This window comes from Procambarus clarkii, chromosome 29, assembly GCF_040958095.1.
Source record: "Procambarus clarkii isolate CNS0578487 chromosome 29, FALCON_Pclarkii_2.0, whole genome shotgun sequence".
NCBI lineage: Eukaryota > Metazoa > Arthropoda > Malacostraca > Decapoda > Cambaridae > Procambarus > Procambarus clarkii.
The window spans coordinates 18521108-18543396 of NC_091178.1; the positions used below are offsets into that span (position 1 = coordinate 18521108).

The following is a 22289-nucleotide window of genomic DNA, read 5'->3' on the forward strand; positions in this document are numbered from 1 at the left end:
ACCCTCCTGAGGTACAGGGCCGTGCTCCACACCCTCATGAGGTACAGGGCCGTGCTCCACACCATCCTGAGGTACAGGGCCGTGCTCCACACCCTCCTGAGGTACAGGGCCGTGCTCCACACCCTCCTGAGTTACAGGGCCGTGCTCCACACCCTCCTGAGAGACAGGGCCGTGCTCCACACCATCCTGAGGTACAGGGCCGTGCTCCACACCATCCTGAGGTACAGGGCCGTGCTCCACACCCTCCTGAGGTACAGGGTCGTGCTCCACACCCTCCTGAGTTACAGGGCCGTGCTCCACACCCTCCTGAGGTACAGGGCCGTGCTCCACACCCTCATGAGGTACAGGGCCGTGCTCCACACCATCCTGAGGTACAGGGCCGTGCTCCACACCCTCCTGAGGTACAGGGCCGTGCTCCACACCCTCCTGAGGTACAGGGCCGTGCTCCACACCCTCCTGAGGTAAAGGGCCGTGCTCCACACCCTCCTGAGGTACAGGGCCGTGCTCCACACCCTCCTGAGGTACAGGGCCTTGCTCCACGCCCTCCTGAGGTACAGGGCCGTGCTCCACACCCTCCTGAGGTACAGGGCCGTGCTCCACACCCTCCTGAGGTACAGGGCCGTGCTCCACACCCTCCTGAGGTACAGGGCCGTGCTCCACACCATCCTGAGGTACAGGGCCGTGCTCCACACCCTCCTGAGGTACAGGGCCGTGCTCCACACCCTCCTGAGTTACAGGGCCGTGCTCCACACCCTCCTGAGGTACAGGGCCGTGCTCTACACCCTCCTGAGGTACAGGGCCGTGCTCCACACCCTCATGAGGTACAGGGCCGTGCTCCACACCCTCATGAGGTACAGGGCCGTGCTCCACACCCTCATGAGGTACAGGGCCGTGCTCCACACCCTCATGAGGTACAGGGCCGTGCTCCACACCCTCATGAGGTACAGGGCCGTGCTCCACACCCTCATGAGGTACAGGGCCGTGCTTCACACCCTCATGAGGTACAGGGCCGTGCTCCACACCCTCATGAGGTACAGGGCCGTTCTCCACACCCTCATGAGGTACAGGGACGTGCTCCACACCCTCCTGAGGGACAGGGCCGTGCTCCACACCATCCTGAGGTACAGGGCCGTGCTCCACACCATCCTGATGTACAGAGCCGTGCTCCACACCCTCCTGAGGTACAGGGCCATGCTCCACACCATCCTGAGGTACAGGGCCGTGCTCCACACCCTCCTGAGGTACAGGGCCGTGCTCCACACCCTCATGAGGTACAGGGCCGTGCTCCACACCATCCTGAGGTACAGAGCCGTGCTCCACACCCTCCTGAGGTACAGGGCCGTGCTCCACACCCTCCTGAGGTACAGGGCCGTGCTCCACACCATCCTGAGGTACAGGGCCATGCTCCACACCCTCCTGAGGTACAGGGCCGTGCTCCACACCCTCCTGAGGTACAGGGCCGTGCTCCACACGCTCATGAGGTACAGGGCCGTGCTCCACACCCTGCTGAGGTGCAGGGCCGTGCTCCACACCCTCCTGAGGTACAGGGCCGTGCTCCACACCCCTCCTGAGTTACAGGGCCGTGCTCCACACCATCCTGAGGAACAGGGCCGTGCTCCACACCATCCTGAGGAACAGGGCCGTGCTCCACACCCTCCTGAGGTACAGGGCCGTGCTCCACACCATCCTGAGTTACAGGGCCGGGCTCCACACCATCCTGAGGTACAGGGCCGTGCTCTACGATAACACCACGTGCTCCACACCCTCCTGAGGGACAGGGCCGTGCTCTACGATAACACCACGTGCTCCACACCCTCCTGAGGGACAGGGCCGTGCTCTACGATAACACCACGTGCATCACACCCTCCTGAGAGACAGGGCCGTGCTCTACGATAACACCACGTGCTCCACACCCTCCTGAGAGACAGGGCCGTGCTCTACGATAACACCACGTGCTCCTCACCCTCCTGAGGTACAGGGCCGTGCTCCACACCCTCCTGAGGTACAGGGCCGTGCTCCACACCCTCCTGAGGTACAGGGCCGTGCTCCACACCCTCCTGAGGTACAGGGCCGTGCTCCACACCCTCCTGAGGTACAGGGCCGTGCTCCACACCTTCCTGAGGTACAGGGCCGTGCTCCACACCCTCCTGAGATACAGGGCCGTGCTCCACACCCTCCTGAGAGACAGGGCCGTGCTCCACACCCTCCTGAGAGACAGGGCCGTGCTCCACACCCTCCTGAGAGACAGGGCCGTGCTCCACACCCTCCTGAGAGACAGGACCGTGCATCACACCCTCCTGAGGTACAGGGCCGTGCTCCACACCCTCCTGAGGTACAGGGCCGTGCTCCACACCCTCCTGAGGTACAGGGCCGTGCTCCACACCCTCATGAGGTACAGGGCCGTGCTCCACACCATCCTGAGGTACAGGGCCGTGCTCCACACCCTCCTGAGGTACAGGGCCGTGCTCCACACCCTCCTGAGTTACAGGGCCGTGCTCCACACCCTCCTGAGTTACAGGGCCGTGCTCCACACCATCCTGAGGTACAGGGCCGTGCTCCACACCCTCCTGAGAGACAGGGCCGTGCATCACACCCTCCTGAGGTACAGGGCCGTGCTCCACACCATCCTGAGGTACAGGGCCGTGCTCCACACCCTCCTGAGGTACAGGGCCGTGCTCCACACCCTCCTGAAGTACAGGGCCGTGCTCCACACCATCCTGAGGTACAGGGCCGTGCTCCACACCCTCCTGAGGTACAGGGCTGTGCTCCACACCCTCCTGAGGTACAGGGCCGTGCTCCACACCCTCCTGAGGTACAGGGCCGTGCTCCACACCCTCCTGAGGTACAGGGCCGTGCTCCACACCCTCATGAGGTACAGGGCCGTGCTCCACACCCTCATGAGGTACAGGGCCGTGCTCCACACCCTCATGAGGTACAGGGCCGTGCTCCACACCCTCATGAGGTACAGGGCCGTGCTCCACACCCTCATGAGGTACAGGGCCGTGCTCCACACCCTCATGAGGTACAGGGCCGTGCTTCACACCCTCATGAGGTACAGGGCCGTGCTCCACACCCTCATGAGGTACAGGGCCGTTCTCCACACCCTCATGAGGTACAGGGACGTGCTCCACACCCTCCTGAGGGACAGGGCCGTGCTCCACACCATCCTGAGGTACAGGGCCGTGCTCCACACCATCCTGAGGTACAGAGCCGTGCTCCACACCCTCCTGAGGTACAGGGCCATGCTCCACACCATCCTGAGGTACAGGGCCGTGCTCCACACCCTCCTGAGGTACAGGGCCGTGCTCCACACCCTCATGAGGTACAGGGCCGTGCTCCACACCATCCTGAGGTACAGAGCCGTGCTCCACACCCTCCTGAGGTACAGGGCCGTGCTCCACACCCTCCTGAGGTACAGGGCCGTGCTCCACACCATCCTGAGGTACAGGGCCATGCTCCACACCCTCCTGAGGTACAGGGCCGTGCTCCACACCCTCCTGAGGTACAGGGCCGTGCTCCACACCCTCATGAGGTACAGGGCCGTGCTCCACACCCTGCTGAGGTGCAGGGCCGTGCTCCACACCCTCCTGAGGTACAGGGCCGTGCTCCACACCCCTCCTGAGTTACAGGGCCGTGCTCCACACCATCCTGAGGAACAGGGCCGTGCTCCACACCATCCTGAGGAACAGGGCCGTGCTCCACACCCTCCTGAGGTACAGGGCCGTGCTCCACACCATCCTGAGTTACAGGGCCGGGCTCCACACCATCCTGAGGTACAGGGCCGTGCTCTACGATAACACCACGTGCTCCACACCCTCCTGAGGGACAGGGCCGTGCTCTACGATAACACCACGTGCTCCACACCCTCCTGAGGGACAGGGCCGTGCTCTACGATAACACCACGTGCATCACACCCTCCTGAGAGACAGGGCCGTGCTCTACGATAACACCACGTGCTCCACACCCTCCTGAGAGACAGGGCCGTGCTCTACGATAACACCACGTGCTCCTCACCCTCCTGAGGTACAGGGCCGTGCTCCACACCCTCCTGAGGTACAGGGCCGTGCTCCACACCCTCCTGAGGTACAGGGCCGTGCTCCACACCCTCCTGAGGTACAGGGCCGTGCTCCACACCCTCCTGAGGTACAGGGCCGTGCTCCACACCTTCCTGAGGTACAGGGCCGTGCTCCACACCCTCCTGAGGTACAGGGCCGTGCTCCACACCCTCCTGAGAGACAGGGCCGTGCTCCACACCCTCCTGAGAGACAGGGCCGTGCTCCACACCCTCCTGAGAGACAGGGCCGTGCTCCACACCCTCCTGAGAGACAGGGCCGTGCATCACACCCTCCTGAGGTACAGGGCCGTGCTCCACACCCTCCTGAGGTACAGGGCCGTGCTCCACACCCTCCTGAGGTACAGGGCCGTGCTCCACACCCTCATGAGGTACAGGGCCGTGCTCCACACCATCCTGAGGTACAGGGCCGTGCTCCACACCCTCCTGAGGTACAGGGCCGTGCTCCACACCCTCCTGAGTTACAGGGCCGTGCTCCACACCCTCCTGAGTTACAGGGCCGTGCTCCACACCATCCTGAGGTACAGGGCCGTGCTCCACACCCTCCTGAGAGACAGGGCCGTGCATCACACCCCCCTGAGGTACAGGGCCGTGCTCCACACCATCCTGAGGTACAGGGCCGTGCTCCACACCCTCATGAGGTACAGGGCCGTGCTCCACACCATCCTGAGGTACAGGGCCGTGCTCCACACCCTCCTGAGGTACAGGGTCGTGCTCCGCACCCTCCTGCGTTACAGGGCCGTGCTCCACACCCTCCTGAGGTACAGGGCCGTGCTCCACACCCTCATGAGGTACAGGGCCGTGCTCCACACCATCCTGAGGTACAGGGCCGTGCTCCACACCCTCCTGAGGTACAGGGCCGTGCTCCACACCCTCCTGAGTTACAGGGCCGTGCTCCACACCCTCCTGAGAGACAGGGCCGTGCTCCACACCATCCTGAGGTACAGGGCCGTGCTCCACACCATCCTGAGGTACAGGGCCGTGCTCCACACCCTCCTGAGGTACAGGGTCGTGCTCCACACCCTCCTGAGTTACAGGGCCGTGCTCCACACCCTCCTGAGGTACAGGGCCGTGCTCCACACCCTCCTGAGTTACAGGGCCGTGCTCCACACCCTCCTGAGTTACAGGGCCGTGCTCCACACCATCCTGAGGTACAGGGCCGTGCTCCACACCCTCCTGAGAGACAGGGCCGTGCATCACACCCTCCTGAGGTACAGGGCCGTGCTCCACACCATCCTGAGGTACAGGGCCGTGCTCCACACCCTCCTGAGGTACAGGGCCGTGCTCCACACCCTCCTGAAGTACAGGGCCGTGCTCCACACCATCCTGAGGTACAGGGCCGTGCTCCACACCCTCCTGAGGTACAGGGCTGTGCTCCACACCCTCCTGAGTTACAGGGCCGTGCTCCACACCCTCCTGAGGTACAGGGCCGTGCTCCACACCCTCCTGAGGTACAGGGCCGTGCTCCACACCCTCATGAGGTACAGGGCCGTGCTCCACACCCTCATGAGGTACAGGGCCGTGCTCCACACCCTCATGAGGTACAGGGCCGTGCTCCACACCCTCCTGAGTTACAGGGCCGTGCTCCACACCCTTCTGAGTTACAGGGCCGTGCTCCACACCATCCTGAGGTACAGGGCCGTGCTCCACACCCTCCTGAGGTACAGGGCCGTGCTCCACACCCTCCTGAGGTACAGGGCCGTGCTCCACACCCTCCTGAGGTAAAGGGCCGTGCTCCACACCCTCCTGAGGTACAGGGCCGTGCTCCACACCCTCCTGAGGTACAGGGCCTTGCTCCACACCCTCCTGAGGTACAGGGCCGTGCTCCACACCCTCCTGAGGTACAGGGCCGTGCTCCACACCCTCCTGAGGTACAGGGCCGTGCTCCACACCCTCCTGAGGTATAGGGCCGTGCTCCACACCATCCTGAGGTACAGGGCCGTGCTCCACACCCTCCTGAGGTACAGGGCCGTGCTCCACACCCTCCTGAGTTACAGGGCCGTGCTCCACACCCTCCTGAGGTACAGGGCCGTGCTCCACACCCTCCTGAGGTACAGGGCCGTGCTCCACACCCTCATGAGGTACAGGGCCGTGCTCCACACCCTCATGAGGTACAGGGCCGTGCTCCACACCCTCATGAGGTACAGGGCCGTGCTCCACACCCTCATGAGGAACAGGGCCGTGCTCCACACCCTCATGAGGTACAGGGCCGTGCTCCACACCCTCATGAGGTACAGGGCCGTGCTCCACACCCTCATGAGGTACAGGGCCGTGCTCCACACCCTCATGAGGTACAGGGCCGTGCTCCACACCCTCATGAGGTACAGGGCCGTTCTCCACACCCTCATGAGGTACAGGGACGTGCTCCACACCCTCCTGAAGGACAGGGCCGTGCTCCACACCATCCTGAGGTACAGGGCCGTGCTCCACACCATCCTGAGGTACAGAGCCGTGCTCCACACCCTCCTGAGGTACAGGGCCATGCTCCACACCATCCTGAGGTACAGGGCCGTGCTCCACACCCTCCTGAGGTACAGGGCCGTGCTCCACACCCTCATGAGGTACAGGGCCGTGCTCCACACCATCCTGAGGTACAGGGCCGTGCTCCACACCCTCCTGAGGTACAGGGCCGTGCTCCACACCCTCCTGAGGTACAGGGCCGTGCTCCACACCATCCTGAGGTACAGGGCCATGCTCCACACCCTCCTGAGGTACAGGGCCGTGCTCCACACCCTCCTGAGGTACAGGGCCGTGCTCCACACCCTCATGAGGTACAGGGCCGTGCTCCACACCCTGCTGAGGTGCAGGGCCGTGCTCCACACCCTCCTGAGGTACAGGGCCGTGCTCCACACCCCTCCTGAGTTACAGGGCCGTGCTCCACACCATCCTGAGGAACAGGGCCGTGCTCCACACCATCCTGAGGAACAGGGCCGTGCTCCACACCCTCCTGAGGTACAGGGCCGTGCTCCACACCATCCTGAGTTACAGGGCCGTGCTCCACACCATCCTGAGGTACAGGGCCGTGCTCTACGATAACACCACGTGCTCCACACCCTCCTGAGGGACAGGGCCGTGCTCTACGATAACACCACGTGCTCCACACCCTCCTGAGGGACAGGGCCGTGCTCTACGATAACACTACGTGCATCACACCCTCCTGAGAGACAGGGCCGTGCTCTACGATAACACCACGTGCTCCACACCCTCCTGAGAGACAGGGCCGTGCTCTACGATAACACCACGTGCTCCTCACCCTCCTGAGGTACAGGGCCGTGCTCCACACCCTCCTGAGGTACAGGGCCGTGCTCCACACCCTCCTGAGGTACAGGGCCGTGCTCCACACCCTCCTGAGGTACAGGGCCGTGCTCCACACCCTCCTGAGGTACAGGGCCGTGCTCCACACCTTCCTGAGGTACAGGGCCGTGCTCCACACCCTCCTGAGGTACAGGGCCGTGCTCCACACCCTCCTGAGAGACAGGGCCGTGCTCCACACCCTCCTGAGAGACAGGGCCGTGCTCCACACCCTCCTGAGAGACAGGGCCGTGCTCCACACCCTCCTGAGAGACAGGGCCGTGCTCCACACCCTCCTGAGAGACAGGGCCGTGCATCACACCCTCCTGAGGTACAGGGCCGTGCTCCACACCCTCCTGAGGTACAGGGCCGTGCTCCACACCCTCCTGAGGTACAGGGCCGTGCTCCACACCCTCCTGAGGTACAGGGCCGTGCTCCACACCCTCCTGAGGTACTGGGCCGTGCTCCACACCCTCCTGAGGTACAGGGCCGTGCTCCACACCCTCCTGAGGTACAGGGCCGTGCTCTACGATAACACCACGTGCTCCACACCCTCCTGAGGTACAGGGCCGTGCTCTACGATAACACCACGTGCTCCACACCCTCCTGAGGTACAGGGCCGTGCTCAACGATAACACCACGTGCTCCACACCCTCCTGAGGTACAGGGCCGTGCCCCACACCCTCCTGAGGTACAGGGCCGTGCTCTACGATAACACCACGTGCACCACACCCTCCTGAGGGACAGGGCCGTGCTCTACGATAACACCACGTGCACCACACCCTCCTGAGGGACAGGGCCGTGCTCTACGATAACACCACGTGCACCACAACCTGAACGCAAAACAAATAGAGCGTCAGTGCTTCAAGGGCTCACGGAGAGACGTGTTCAGGTTCGCTACGACAACAGAAAAACTCGAGGCCTTTGTGTTTACTTGTTAACCACATGCAAGTGGGTGTAAGAGCCCGAGATGTTTGTCAACAACAGCAGGAGATCTCGTCGTTTACAGTCGTAAATCAACACAAAAGCACTCAATACTTCAGTGCTGAATTGTTATAGAAAATAATGTCAATGAACATTTCAACCAATGTTTTAACTGTTTTTAGTATATGTTTGCAATTTAATTTTGTTGTTTGTAAACCAAGCATGCGCCGATTTATCCACTGAGCGGAGTAGCAGTGCTGTGGAGCACAGCCAGGTGGAGCTCCCGCTGTGGAGCACAACCAGGTGGGGCTCCCGCTGTGGAGCACAGCCAGGTGGGGCTCCCGCTGTGGAGCACAGCCAGGTGGGGCTCCCGCTGTGGAGCACAGCCAGGTGGGACTCCCGCTGTGATGGGAGAGGCTCGAAGCACCATCTTTACCTACTGGGGAAGTCTATACTTAGTGCCTGGTTCGACCACCCCGTCACCAGCCACCCAAGCCTCCCTGGGCCGCACCACCACCCACCCAAGCCTCCCTGGGCCACTCCACCACCCACCCAAGCCTCCCTGGGCCGCTCCACCACCCACTCAAGCCTCCCTGGGCCGCACCACCACCCACCCAAGCCTCCCTGGGCCGCTCCACCACCCACCCAAGCCTCCCTGGGCCGCTCCACCACCCACCCAAGCCTCCCTGGGCCGCTCCACCACCCACCCAAGTTTCCCTGGGCCGCTCCACCACCCACCCAAGTTTCCCTGGGCCGCTCCACCACCCACCCAAGCCTCCCTGGGCCGCTCCACCACCCACCCAAGCCTCCCTGGGCCGCTCCACCACCCACCCAAGCCTCCCTGGGCCGCTCCACCACCCACCCAAGCCTCCCTGGGCCGCTCCACCACCCACCCAAGTTTCCCTGGGCCGCTCCACCACCCACCCAAGTTTCCCTGGGCCGCTCCACCACCCACCCAAGCATCCCCGGGCCGCTCCACCACCCACCCAAGCCTCCCTGGGCCGCTCCACCACCCACCCAAGCCTCCCTGGGCCGCTCCACCACCCACCCAAGCCTCCCTGGGCCGCTCCACCACCCACCCAAGTTTCCCTGGGCCGCTCCACCACCCACCCAAGCCTCCCTGGGCCGCTCCACCACCCACCCAAGTTTCCCTGGGCCGCTCCACCACCCACCCAAGCATCCCCGGGCCGCTCCACCACCCACCCAAGCCTCCCTGGGCCGCTCCACCACCCACCCAAGCCTCCCTGGGCCGCTCCACCACCCACCCAAGCCTCCCTGGACCGCTCCACCACCCCCCCAAGCTTTCCTGGGCCGCTCCACCACCCACCCAAGCCTCCCTGGGCCGCTCCACCACCCACCCAAGCCTCCCTGGGCAGCACCACCACCCACCCAAGCCTCCCTGGACCGCTCCACCACCCCCCCCAAGCTTTCCTGGGCCGCTCCACCACCCACCCAAGCCTCCCTGGGCCGCTCCACCACCCACCCAAGCCTCCCTGGGCCGCTCCACCACCCACCCAAGCCTCCCTGGGCAGCACCACCACCCACCCAAGCCTCCCTGGACCGCTCCACCACCCCCCCCAAGCTTTCCTGGGCCGCTCCACCACCCACCCAAGCCTCCCTGGGCCGCTCCACCACCCACCCAAGCCTCCCTGGGCCGCTCCACCACCCACCCAAGCCTCCCTGGGCTGCTGCACCACCCACCCAAGCCTCCCTGGGCCACTCCACCACCCACCCAAGCCTCCCTGGGCCGCTCCACCACCCACCCAAGCCTCCCTGGGCCGCTCCACCACCCACCCAAGCCTCCCTGGGCCGCTCCACCACCCACCCAAGCCTCCCTGGGCCGCTCCACCACCCACCCAAGCCTCCCTGGGCCGCTCCACCACCCACCCAAGCCTCCCTGGGCCGCTCCACCACCCACCCAAGCCTCCCTGGGCTGCTGCACCACCCACCCAAGCCTCCCTGGGCCACTCCACCACCCACCCAAGCCTCCCTGGGCCGCTCCACCACCCACCCAAGCCTCCCTGGGCCGCTCCACCACCCACCCAAGCCTCCCTGGGCCGCTCCACCACCCACCCAAGCCTCCCTGGGCCGCTCCAAGACCCACCCAAGCCTCCCTGGGCCGCTCCACCACCCACCCAAGCCTCCCTGGGCCGCTCCACCACCCCCCCCAAGCCTCCCTGGGCCGCTCCACCACCCGCCCAAGCCTCCCTGGGCCGCTCCACCACCCACCCAAGCCTCCCTGGGCCGCTCCACCACCACCCAAGCCTGTCTGGTGCCATTATACAATATTCTGGGAGGTGGGGACACAGCCGGCAGTATGCGTCCTGCCAGACTATCACTGGCGTCTACTCGGGCCTACAGTATTCCCGGAGAACTTCAAACAAGCTGCTACCGGTGCCGTATATCTATATAAATAAAAATGTAAATGTTCGTTTGTTCAAAATCGCTAATCTCCGAAAGTTCTTCACTGATTCCTTTGAAATTTTCACACAACGCTCCATTCGCATCCGAGCAGGTTTTTATATACATACTATATAGATGTCACGTCTGTGATGGGAAAAAACATGTTTTTTTTTAACTGTATTTTTCATGTGAGGAAAATCTTCAAAACCTCTTTACCAGTTGTTTTGAAATTCTGACACATCGTTGTATTAAAATAGGCGCGTGTTTTTAGATACCTACTATATACATGCCTCACCTGTGACAGGAAACAACTTGCTTTTTTTTTTTTTAAAAAAACAACGCTATCTGTTGGACGTAAGAGCAACACGCTGTAATCTCCAAAAGTTATTCACCGATTGCTTTGAAATTTTGACCCAACATTCCATTCGAACATTCGCACGTTTTTATATACCAACTATATAGATACCACACCTGTGACAGGTAAAAACATGTTTTTTTTTTTTAAACAGCGTCATCTGTTGCAAGTAATAGCAATACACGCTAAACTAAATGTTACAATTCCATTTCAATATTTCTGACAGCATTGATAAATTGAATTTTCATAGGTTTCGATTTATTTTCATTTTAATTTAATTATTTTGTGTGACATTGCGTTGGAATTCAGCTGTGTTGTTTACCATACCATTCATTTCGAGAGTATAAGTATACATGCAACACCTGTCAATTTCTTATTCTTTCAATTATGCACCTTACCCATCCCGTGGGCGGTGGTATAAAGGGTTAGAGAGGTGGGACAGGTAAAAGAACATGCCTTTTATGAAAAACAGCACCATCTGTTGCACGTAGGAGCAACACATTCTATACTAAATATGTTACAATTCTATGTCAATGGTTTCCAATTTCATTGATATATTGAATTTTTATAGATTTCGAATTATTTTAATTTTGATTTCATTATTTTGAGTAAAATTGCATTGGAATTGAGCTGTGTTTTTTACTATACCGTTCAGTTTTTGTGTATAGTTTATTTGTTTATTATTTCAATGTTTTTCATTTTGTTTTTTAACTGTTTTTCTTATATTTCCATTATGGGAACATCAGATAATTTCGGAATGCATCAGATGAGAGTGTGGAGAATGATGGGAAAGACGAGAGGACGAGGTTACAGGGGAGGAGGGGTAATGGTGGCGAGGACGAAGGTACAGGGGAGTTGGGGAGGGTGGGGAGGATGAGGGTATGGGAAGGAGGGAATGGTAGGGAGGACGAGAGAACGCTGGAGTGGGGGATGATGGGGAGAACAAATGGACGAGGGAGATGGGAAACGGTGGGTACACCATGCCAGCTGCCCCTAGTGTTACTGGGGACGCTGGGTACACCATGCCAGCTGCCCCTGGTGTTACTGGGGGCGCTGGGTATATGTTGGGCAGCCAGGATATATCTTTCAGTTTTTGTATTATTCTATCTATATAAATAAAAATGGAAATGTTCGTTTGTTCATAATTGCTAATCTCAGAAAGTTCTTTACCGATTGCTTTGAAATTTCCATACAATGTTCAACTGGCATTCGAGCGGGTTTTTATATATACATATTATATAGATGTCATGTCTGTGTCAGAAAAGACAAGCTTTTTTGAAAAACAGTTTTTTTCCATGTGTTTTTCATGTGAGGGGAAATCTTCGAAACCTCTTTACCGATTGCTTTGAAATTTTGACACAACATTGCATTCGAATAGGCGCGTGTTTTTATATACTTACTATATACATGCCTCACCTGTGACAGGAGAAAACATGCTTTTTTGAAAAACAGTGCCCTCTGTTGGACGTAAGATCATCACACGCTCAAATCTCCGAAACTTCTTCACCAATTGCTTTGAAATTTTGACACAACGTTCCATTCGAATATGCACGTGTTTTTATATACCTACTATATAGATGTCACACCTGTGACGGGTAAAAACATGCTTTTTTTTTTAAACAGTGCCATCTATTGTACGTAATATCAACACTCACAAACTATACTAAATTCGTTATGATTCCATTTCAATGTTTCTGACTGCATTGATAAATTTAATTTTCATAGATTTCGACTTGCTTTCATTTTTATTTAATTATTTTGTGTGACATTGCATTAGAATCCAGCTGTGTTGTTTAAATACGGTTAATTTCGTAAGTATGAGAACAGATGCCACACCTGTGACAGGTAAAAACATTTTAATTTGAGAAACAGCGCCATCTGTTACACATAGGAGTAACACACACTATACTAACTATGTTACGATTGGTTGCGTGGTGACCGCCGGCCAGGTCGGACGTTCCTGAGGTCTCTCCGTTCCTGGCTAGTGTTTACGTTGGGTGATTGCTTGTTTGCCCTGCTGTTGGTAGTTTGCCACTGACAGGGTGACGTTCGACTTAGCCATAGGGACGTCTCGCCCGCCAATGAAGAGGACGTTGTCGGCTGGTCTCGCGTTTACAGTGCCGGTGGACCATCCGTTGGTTGGTGTTGCCCTGGTGGACGTGCTACATGTACAGCTGTCTGACCTGGTGGGCATCCAGCTGCTTCAGGGCCACCGTGCTGTGGTCAAGTTCCACCTCCAGGCTGCCTTTCAGGCGTTTCTCGAGCGGTGTGAGGGGCGTGTTTACCCTCTCCCTGATACTGCAGGCTCCGTTAAGGTGGTGAATCTTAGTGTCACCTTGACGTCTGTGGCAGTGCATGGTGCCCCCTTCGAATTTCAGGGAGACTTTTTAACCTCCTGTTTTGAACGATTTGGGACAGTGTTAAGTGTTCGTTGGAACAAGGTCGTTGCCGGGCACTGTGTTGGTATGCTTGACGGCTCTCGCACCCTGACGATGTCGTTGAAGTGTAGTGTACCGTCGTCGATGTCCGTGTTGGGTTACACGCTCCGCTGCTTGTACCGGGGTCAACCACACACCTGTTATCGGTGTGGTCACGAGGGTCATCTGGCTGCGGCGTGCGACGTGGGAGCAACTGGTCGGGTGCATATTCTTCGTGCGGAGGATTTTCCGCCCCTGTTGCGTTCGGACGGTTCTCAGGATGGAGTGGGTGCTGTGCCTGAGGCGCCTGATTGCCTGTCTGCTGCTCCGCCTGTTGAGACGAATTGTACGGCGACACATCAGGTGACTGCTGTGGCCCCTGGGGTTGTTGAGCCGGTGTGTGTGGGTGTCGGGCCGTCGCCTGCGCTGCGTGTAGTGAAGGGTGTTCCGGTGGAGGTCCATGTCCAGCCCCCTCTTGTGGATGTGGTACCGGCTCCCGGGGACGCTGGTTCTGCTGTTTTGGAGGGGGGGGGCTTCGGCAAGGTGAGGTGCCTGCCGTGCCTGTAGGTGTTGACGACTGTAGTTCTGCTCTTTCCATCCTTTTGCAGAAGCGTCGGTGCTCTGAGGCTGTTTCCCTGGATGATGTAGACAGTGTGCCTCTGTGGACTCTTCAGACGGTGCGGGTGTGGCCTGTGTGGATGTGACGATGGTGGCTGTGCCTGCGGAGGGGCCTGCTGGGCGTGGTGTGGTGCGGCCTGTCTCGAAGCGTTCACGGCGGGCTCGGAGTGTGTCTCCCCTTCGTGGTGTGCCTTGAGAGGAAGTGGGGGAGTATGATACTCTGGCGTCCCCCGCCGTGGATGATGGTGCTGTGAGGGGCTCCGAAGTTGCTACCTGTGCCTCTCCTCCTGCGTTTCCTGCTGTTGGATCTCCGCAGTGGGTGGTTGTCCCTGATGGTCGGGACCTCGTCCTGGTGTTGCAGAAAGATGTGCGCCGGGGGGCCTCGGCTCCTGTGCCCTGTGGTGGGGTCGATGCCGCGCCTGCATCCCCTGCGGTTCCCCCTCCTTCATTGCCCCGGTCTGGGCGAAGCCTAGTCCCAGCTGCTGGGGTCGTGCCCTGTGGGGGTCCGGTGTTGAGCCCTTATCGGGATGCCCGGGTGTTTCCGGTCCCGTGGTGTTCGTCCACTGTCTGGGTGTCGCGGGTTTAGGAGTTTGTATATAGGGTGCCGAATAAGATGTCTCAGCCGAGGCCACCGCCTGGTGGCCAGGTGCCCGATGACACGTGGGTGATATGGGAGGCGTACTACTTGCGCTTTCCGATATACAAGTTCCCAGAAAAGTATTAGTTCACGTCTGATCAGCTGCCGCCGTGACTTCGTCGCCCCGCCCTACAGTGCGGGAGTTTCCTTCTAACGTCCCCCTCTGTTTTCGTCGCCACTCCTCTCTCTACGACCCGTCACATCTAACACTTTTGACTTGCTTCTCCTCCTTAACGTCAACGCGTCTCCGTACATTTGTCCTGATGCAGTCATCGGGAGGGTAAACCCTTCATGCAAACTGCACCTATTCTCGAGAAGAAGAAGAGATGTTACGATTCCATTGCAATATTTCCAATTGCATTGACAAATAGAATTTTCATAGATTTAGATTTATTTTCATTTTGATTTAATTATTTTGCGTGACATTGCCTTGGAATTGAGCTGTATTGTTTACCATACCGTTCATTTCATGAGTATAGTTTATTTAAGTAATTTTTCATTGGTTTTATTTTTTTTAATTATGTTTCTTATATTTCAGAGATAGGAACATCAGATCATTTGGGAATGCATCGGACGAAGGGACGTGTGGGGGTGGTAATGGTGGGGAGGCCGAGGGTACAGGGGAGGGGGTAATGGAGGGAAGGACAAGGGAAGGGGGAAATGGTGGGGAGGACTGGGAGAGAGGGGAAGGTTGCTGTGGCCGGGAACAGCTAGTAATTATATATAAATAATATACAGGGCTGTTGTTACGTTATTATCTCTTACTCTCTGTCTATGTCTCTTTCTGCGTGTCTCATTGTTTCTGCCTCTGTCTGTCTGTCTGTCTGTCTGTCTGTCTGTCTGTCTCTCTCTCTCTCTCTCTCTCTCTCTCTCTCTCTCTCTCTCTCTCTCTCTCTCTCTCTCTCTCTCTCTCTCTCTCTCTCTCTCTCTCTCTCTCTCTCTGTCTCTCTCTCTCTCTCTCTCTCTCTCTCCACTCTGTTACGGCCACACTTATCCAGTATTCACTGTATCAAGTTTACTTGATACACTGTATTTGTGGCCTTAATGGTTCTTCTTACATGATCCCTCCCCGAGTCATAAGCAAGTTATCCAGAACTGACAATAACTGTAATAATAAATCGTGAAAGGAAAAGGTGGTAAACCATACTAATCACAACCTTCACCAAGTACTTCATCAACATATATACACGTATGTACACTGCTAGTGTCACTCTTGCAGAGCACACTGTAAACCTCCATCAATCTTATTCCCGGCGAGTCCACTTTGTCTTCTATTATACTGCACTCAGGTTTCACTCCCTGAGTCTGTCTGCGATGGTCCTCACGCCGGCGAGTTCACCTTACTCAGTAAAACATGGGCCAGTCCTACACAGTATTGTTAATGTGTACAAAACACCACTTCTACTCTCAAGCAACACACTGGCAGAGGTCTCCAGCAACACACTGGCAGGGGTCTCCAGCAACACACTGGCAGGGGTCTCCAGCAACACACTGGCAGGGGTCTCCAGCAACACACTGGCAAGGGTCTCCAGCAACACACTGGCAAGGGTCTCCAGCAACACACTGGCAGGGGTATCCAGCAACACACTAGCAGGGGTCTCCAGCAACACACTGGCAAGGGTCTCCAGCAACACACTGGCAGGGGTATCCAGCAACACACTAGCAGGGGTCTCCAGCAACACACTGGCAGGGGTCTCCAGCAACACACTGGCAGGGGTCTCCAGCAACACACTAGCAGGGGTCTCCAGCAACACACTGGCAAGGGTCTCCAGCAACACACTGGCAGGGGTATCCAGCAACACACTGGCAAGAGTCTCCAGCAACACACTGGCAAGGGTCTCCAGCAACACACTGGCAAGGGTCTCCAGCAACACACTGGCAGGGGTCTCCAGCAACACACTGGCAAGGGTCTCCAGCAACACACTGGCAGGGGTCTCCAGCAACACACTGGTAAGGGTCTCCAGCAACACACTGGCAGGGGTATCCAGCAACACACTAGCAGGGGTCTCCAGCAGCACACTAGCAGGGGTCTCCAGCAACACACTGGCAAGGGTCTCCAGGAAAACACTGGCAGGAATCTCCAGCAACACACTGGCAAGAGTCTCCAGCAACACACTGGCAGGGGTCTCCAGCAACACACTGGCAGGGGTCTCCAGCAACACACTGGCAGGGGTCTCCAGCAACACACTGGCAGGGGTATCCAGCAACACACTGGCAGGGGTATCCAGCAACACACTGGCAGGGGTCTCCAGCAACACACTGGCAAGGGTCTCCAGCAACACACTGGCAAGGGTCTCCAGCAACACACTGGCAAGGGTCTCCAGCAACACACTGGCAGGGGTCTCCAGCAACACACTGGCAAGGGTCTCCAGCAACACACTGGCAGGGGTATCCAGCAACACACTAGCAGGGGTCTCCAGCAACACACTGGCAGGGGTCTCCAGCAACACACTGGCAGGGGTCTCAAGCAACACACAGGCAGGGGTCTCCAGCAACACACTGGCAGGGGTCTCCAGCAACACACTGGCAGGGGTCTCCAGCAACACACTGGCAAGGGTCTCCAGCAACACACTGGCAAGGGTCTCCAGCAACACACTGGCAAGGGTCTCCAGCAACACACTGGCAAGGGTCTCCAGCAACACACTGGCAGGGGTCTCCAGCAACACACTGGCAGGGGTCTCCAGCAACACACTGGCAGGGGTCTCCAGCCACACACTGGCAGGGGTCTCCAGCAACACACTGGCAGGGGTCTCCAGCAACACACTGGCAGGGGTCTCCAGCAACACACTGGCAGGGGTCTCCAGCAACACACTGGCAGGGGTCTCCAGCAACACACTGGCAAGGGTCTCCAGCAGAACACTGGCAAGGGGTCTCCAGCAACACACTGGCAAGGGGTCTCCAGCAACACACTGGCAGGGGTCTCCAGCAACACACTGGCAAGGGTCTCCAGCAACACACTGGCAAGGGTCTCCAGCAACACACTGGCAGGGGTCTCCAGCAACACACTGGCAAGGGTCTCCAGCAACACACTGGCAAGGGTCTCCAGCAACACACTGGCAGAGGTCTCCAGCAACATATTCTGGCAGAGGTCTCCAGCAACACACTGGCAGGGGTCTCCAGCAACACACTGGCAGAAGTCTCCAGCAACACACTGGCAAGGGTCTCCAGCAACACACTGGCAGAGGTCTCCAGCAACACACTGGCCGGGGTCTCCAGCCACACACTGGCAGAGGTCTCCAGCAACACACTGGCAGGGGTCTCCAGCAATACACTGGCAGGGGTCTCCAACAACACACTGGCAGGGGTCTCCAACAACACACTGGCATGGGTCTCCAGCAACACACTGGCAGGGGTCTCCAGCAACACACTGGCAGGGGTCTCCAGCAACACACTGGCAGGGGTCTCCAGCAACACACTGGCAGGGGTCTCCAGCAAAACACTGGCAGGAATCTCCAGCAACACACTGGCAAGAGTCTCCAGCAACACACTGGCAAGGGTCTCCAGCAACACACTGGCAGGGGTCTCCAGCAACACACTGGCAGGGGTCTCCAGCAACACACTGGCAGGGGTCTCCAGCAACACACTGGCAGGGGTCTCCAGCAACACACTGGCAGGGGTCTCCAGCAACACACTGGCAGGGGTCTCCAGCAACACACTGGCAGGGGTCTCCAGCAACACACTGGCAGGGGTCTCCAGCAACACACTGGCAGGGGTCTCCAGCAACACACTGGCAGGGGTCTTCAGCAAGACACTGACAAGGGTCTCCAGCAACACACTGGCAAGGGTCTCCAGCAACACACTGGCAAGGGGTCTCCAGCAACACACTGGCAGAGGTCTCCAGCAACACACTGGCAGGGGTCTCCAGCAACACACTGGCAAGGGTCTCCAGCAACACACTGGCAAGGGTCTCCAGCAACACACTGGCAAGGGTCTCCAGCAACACACTGGCAAGGGTCTCCAGCAACACACTGGCAAGGGTCTCCAGCAACACACTGGCAAGGGTCTCCAGCAACACACTGGCAGGGGTCTCCAGCAACACACTGGCAGGGGTCTCCAGCAACACACTGGCAGAGGTCTCCAGCAACACTATCTGGCAGAGGGTCTCCAGCAAACACACTGGCAGGGGTCTCCAGCAACACACTGGCAGGGTCTCCAGCAACACACTGGCAGGGGTCTCCAGCAACACACTGGCAAGGGTCTCCAGCAACACACTGGCAAGGGTCTCCAGCAACACACTGGCAGAGGTCTCCAGCAACATATTCTGGCAGAGGTCTCCAGCAACACACTGGCAGGGGTCTCCAGCAACACACTGGCAGAGGTCTCCAGCAACACACTGGCAGAGGTCTCCAGCAACACACTGGCCGGGGTCTCCAGCAACACACTGGCAGAGGTCTCCAGCAACACACTGGCAGGGGTCTCCAGCAATACACTGGCAGGGGTCTCCAGCAACACACTGGCATGGGTCTCCAGCAACACACTGGCATGGGTCTCCAGCAACACACTGGCAGGGGTCTCCAGCAACACACTGGGAGGGGTCTCCAGCAACACACTGGCAGGGGTCTCCAGCAACAAACTGGCAGGGGTCTCCAGCAACACACTGGCAAGGGTCTCCAGCAACACACTGGCAGGGGTCTCCAGCAACACACTGGCAGGGGTCTCCAGCAACACACTGGCAGGGGTCTCCAGCAACACACTGGCATGGGTCTCCAACAACACACTGGCAAGGGTCTCCAGCAACACACTAGCAGGGGTCTCCAGCAACACACTGGCAGGGGTCTCCAACAACACACTGGCAGAGGTCTCCAGCAACACACTGGCAGGGGTCTCCAGCAACACACTGGCAGGGGTCTCCAGCAACACACTGGCAGGGGTCTCCAGCAACACACTGGCAGGGGATTCCAGCAACACACTGGCAGGGGTCTCCAGCAATACACTGACAGGGGTCTCCAGCAACACACTTGCAGGGGTCTCCAGCAACACACTGGCAGGGGTCTCCAGCAACACACTGGCATGGGTCTCCAGCAACACACTGGCAGGGGTCTCCAGCAACACACAGGGAGAGGTCTCCAACAACACACTGGCAGAGGTCTCCAGCAACACAATGGCAGGGGTCTCCAGCAACACACTGGCAGGGGTCTCCAGCAACACACTGGCAGGGGTCTCCAGCAACACACTCTGGCAGAGGTCTCCAGCAACACACTGGCAGGGGTCTCCAGCAACACACTGGCAGGGGCCTCCAGCAACATACTTGCAGGGGTCTCCAGCAACACACTGGCAGAGGTCTCCAGCAACACACTGGCAGGGGTCTCCAGCAACACACTGGCAGGGGTCTCCAGCAACACACTGGCAAGGGTCTCCAGCTACACACTGGCAAGGGTCTCCAGCAACACACTGGCAAGGGTCTCCAGCAACACCCTGGCAAGGGTCTCCAGCAACACACTGGCAAGGGTCTCCAGCAACACACTGGCAGAGGTCTCCAGCAACACACTGGCATGGGTCTCCAGCAACACACTGGCATGGGTCTCCAGCAACACACTGGCAGGGGTCTCCAGCAAAACACTGGCAGGGGTCTCTAGTAACACACTGGCAGAGGTCTCCAGCAACACAATGGCAGAGGTCTCCAGCAACACAATGGCAGAGGTCTCCAGCAACACACTGGCAGGGGTCTCCAGCAACACACTGGAATGGGTCTCCAGCAACACACTGGTAGGGGTCTCCTGCAACACACTGGCAAGGGTCTCCTGCAACACACTGGCAGAGGTCTCCAGCAACACACTGGCAGAGGTCTCCAGCAACACAATGGCAGGGGTCTCCAGCAACACACTGGCATGGGTCTCCAGCAACACACTGGTAGGGGTCTCCTGCAACACACTGGCAAGAGTCTCCTGCAACACACTGGCAGAGGTCTCCAGCAACACACTGGCAGGGGTCTCCAGCAACACACTGGCAGGGGTCTCCTGCAACACACTGGCAGGGGTCTCCAGCAACACAATGGCAGGGGTCTCCTGCAACACACTGGCAGGGGTCTCCAGCAACACACTGGCAGGGGTCTCCTGCAACACACTGGCAGAGGTCTCAAGCAACACACTGGCAGAGGTCTCCAGCAACACACTGGCAGGGGTCTCCAGTAACACACTGGCAGGGGTCTCCAGCAACACACTGGCAGGGGTCTCCAGCAACACTCTGGCAGGGGTCTCCTGCAACACACTGGCAGGGTTCTCCAACAACACACTGGCAGGGGTCTCCTGCAACACACTGGCAGGGGTCTCCAGCAACACACTGGCAGGGGTCTCTTGCAACACACTGGCAGAGGTCTCAAGCAACACACTGGCAGAGGTCTCCAGCAACACACTGGCAGAGGTCTCCAGCAACACACTGGCAGGGGTCTCCAGTAACACACTGGCAGGGGTCTCCAGCAACACTCTGGCAGGGGTCTCCAGTAACACACTGGCAGGGGTCTCCAGCAACACACTGGCAGGGGTCTCCATCAACACACTGGCAGGGGTCTCCAGCAACACACTGGCAGAGGTCTCCAGCAACACACTGGCAGGGGATCTCCAGCAACACACTAGTAGGGGTTTCCAGCAACACACTGGCAGGGGTCTCCAGCAACACACTGGCAGGGATCTCCAGCAACACACGGGCAGGGGTCTCCAGCAACACACTGGCAGGGGTCTCCAGCAACACACTGGCAGGGGTCTCCAGCAACACACTGGCAGGGGTGTTGCTGGAGACAGCAACAGAGGGACAGGCTTGCGCTCTCTCTCCAGAGAGAGTGTTGCTCTCTCTCTCTCTCTCTCTCTCTCTCTCTCTCTCTCTCTCTCTCTCTCTCTCTCTCTCTCTCTCTCTCTCTCTCTCTCTCTCTCTCTCTCTCTCTCTCTCTCTGTTTTTTCACATGTGGGGTTCATGAGAACATGCCTTCAGGTTCCTGTTATCAGCCTGTGAGCCGTACCTTTCCAGAGCGCTTGGTAGTCTTCAGCCTACACGTTTTCCCTAGAACTCGATCCGCCATTTAGTTTATCCCCAGGTTTCCATTTCTGCTTTGTGAACATGGGAGAACAGTTAGGGATTGGTTCCCAGTCAGTCCTCCTCGGTTGTCATGCGGTGAGTGTACCATGTATGTGCTGTTTCATATGTACGGTGTGTGGCTGTGTATTCACGTATGAATATATGCAACTTGTAACAACCATCTGTCACGCACATACCTCTGCTAGGTGAACATAAGCATGGGGTAAAGAAACGCGCTCAATTTATTTCTGCATTTGTCTCACTCTCACCTGTTGAAGAAGAGAGCGATGGCGAACATCCACACTGCCAGCACGAGCACGACGATGCCCACCTCCTCCGCCCTGACGCTCACCAGGCCCGCCTTCCCGTCCTCTGCTCTCCCCACGATGGCGCCCACGCCCACGTCCATTCTGTCCAGGACCGTGGGCGTGCTCATCTGACGCCCACTCACGTTACCTGCAACATTATTAATGCCACTCTTAGCACCACAACTTGTAAATCACAGCAGCGGCGTCTCAACACTTGCATTAGGCTTTAAGTGTTGCTTGGCCCTCCTGTTTGGTC

The 22289-nt window shown here is 58.4% G+C and overlaps 1 protein-coding gene across 1 annotated transcript in view; it reads right to left on the bottom strand.

The window, feature by feature from the left end:
* The window catches only part of LOC123765117 (uncharacterized), a 936064-nt gene that overhangs the window by 89693 nt on the left and 824082 nt on the right, over positions 1 to 22289 (bottom strand). Inside the window, exon 5 of the mRNA XM_069333184.1 lies at positions 21995 to 22181. Coding sequence (XP_069189285.1) covers positions 21995 to 22181 — 187 coding nt within the window. The remainder of the gene's footprint in view (positions 1 to 21994; positions 22182 to 22289) is intronic.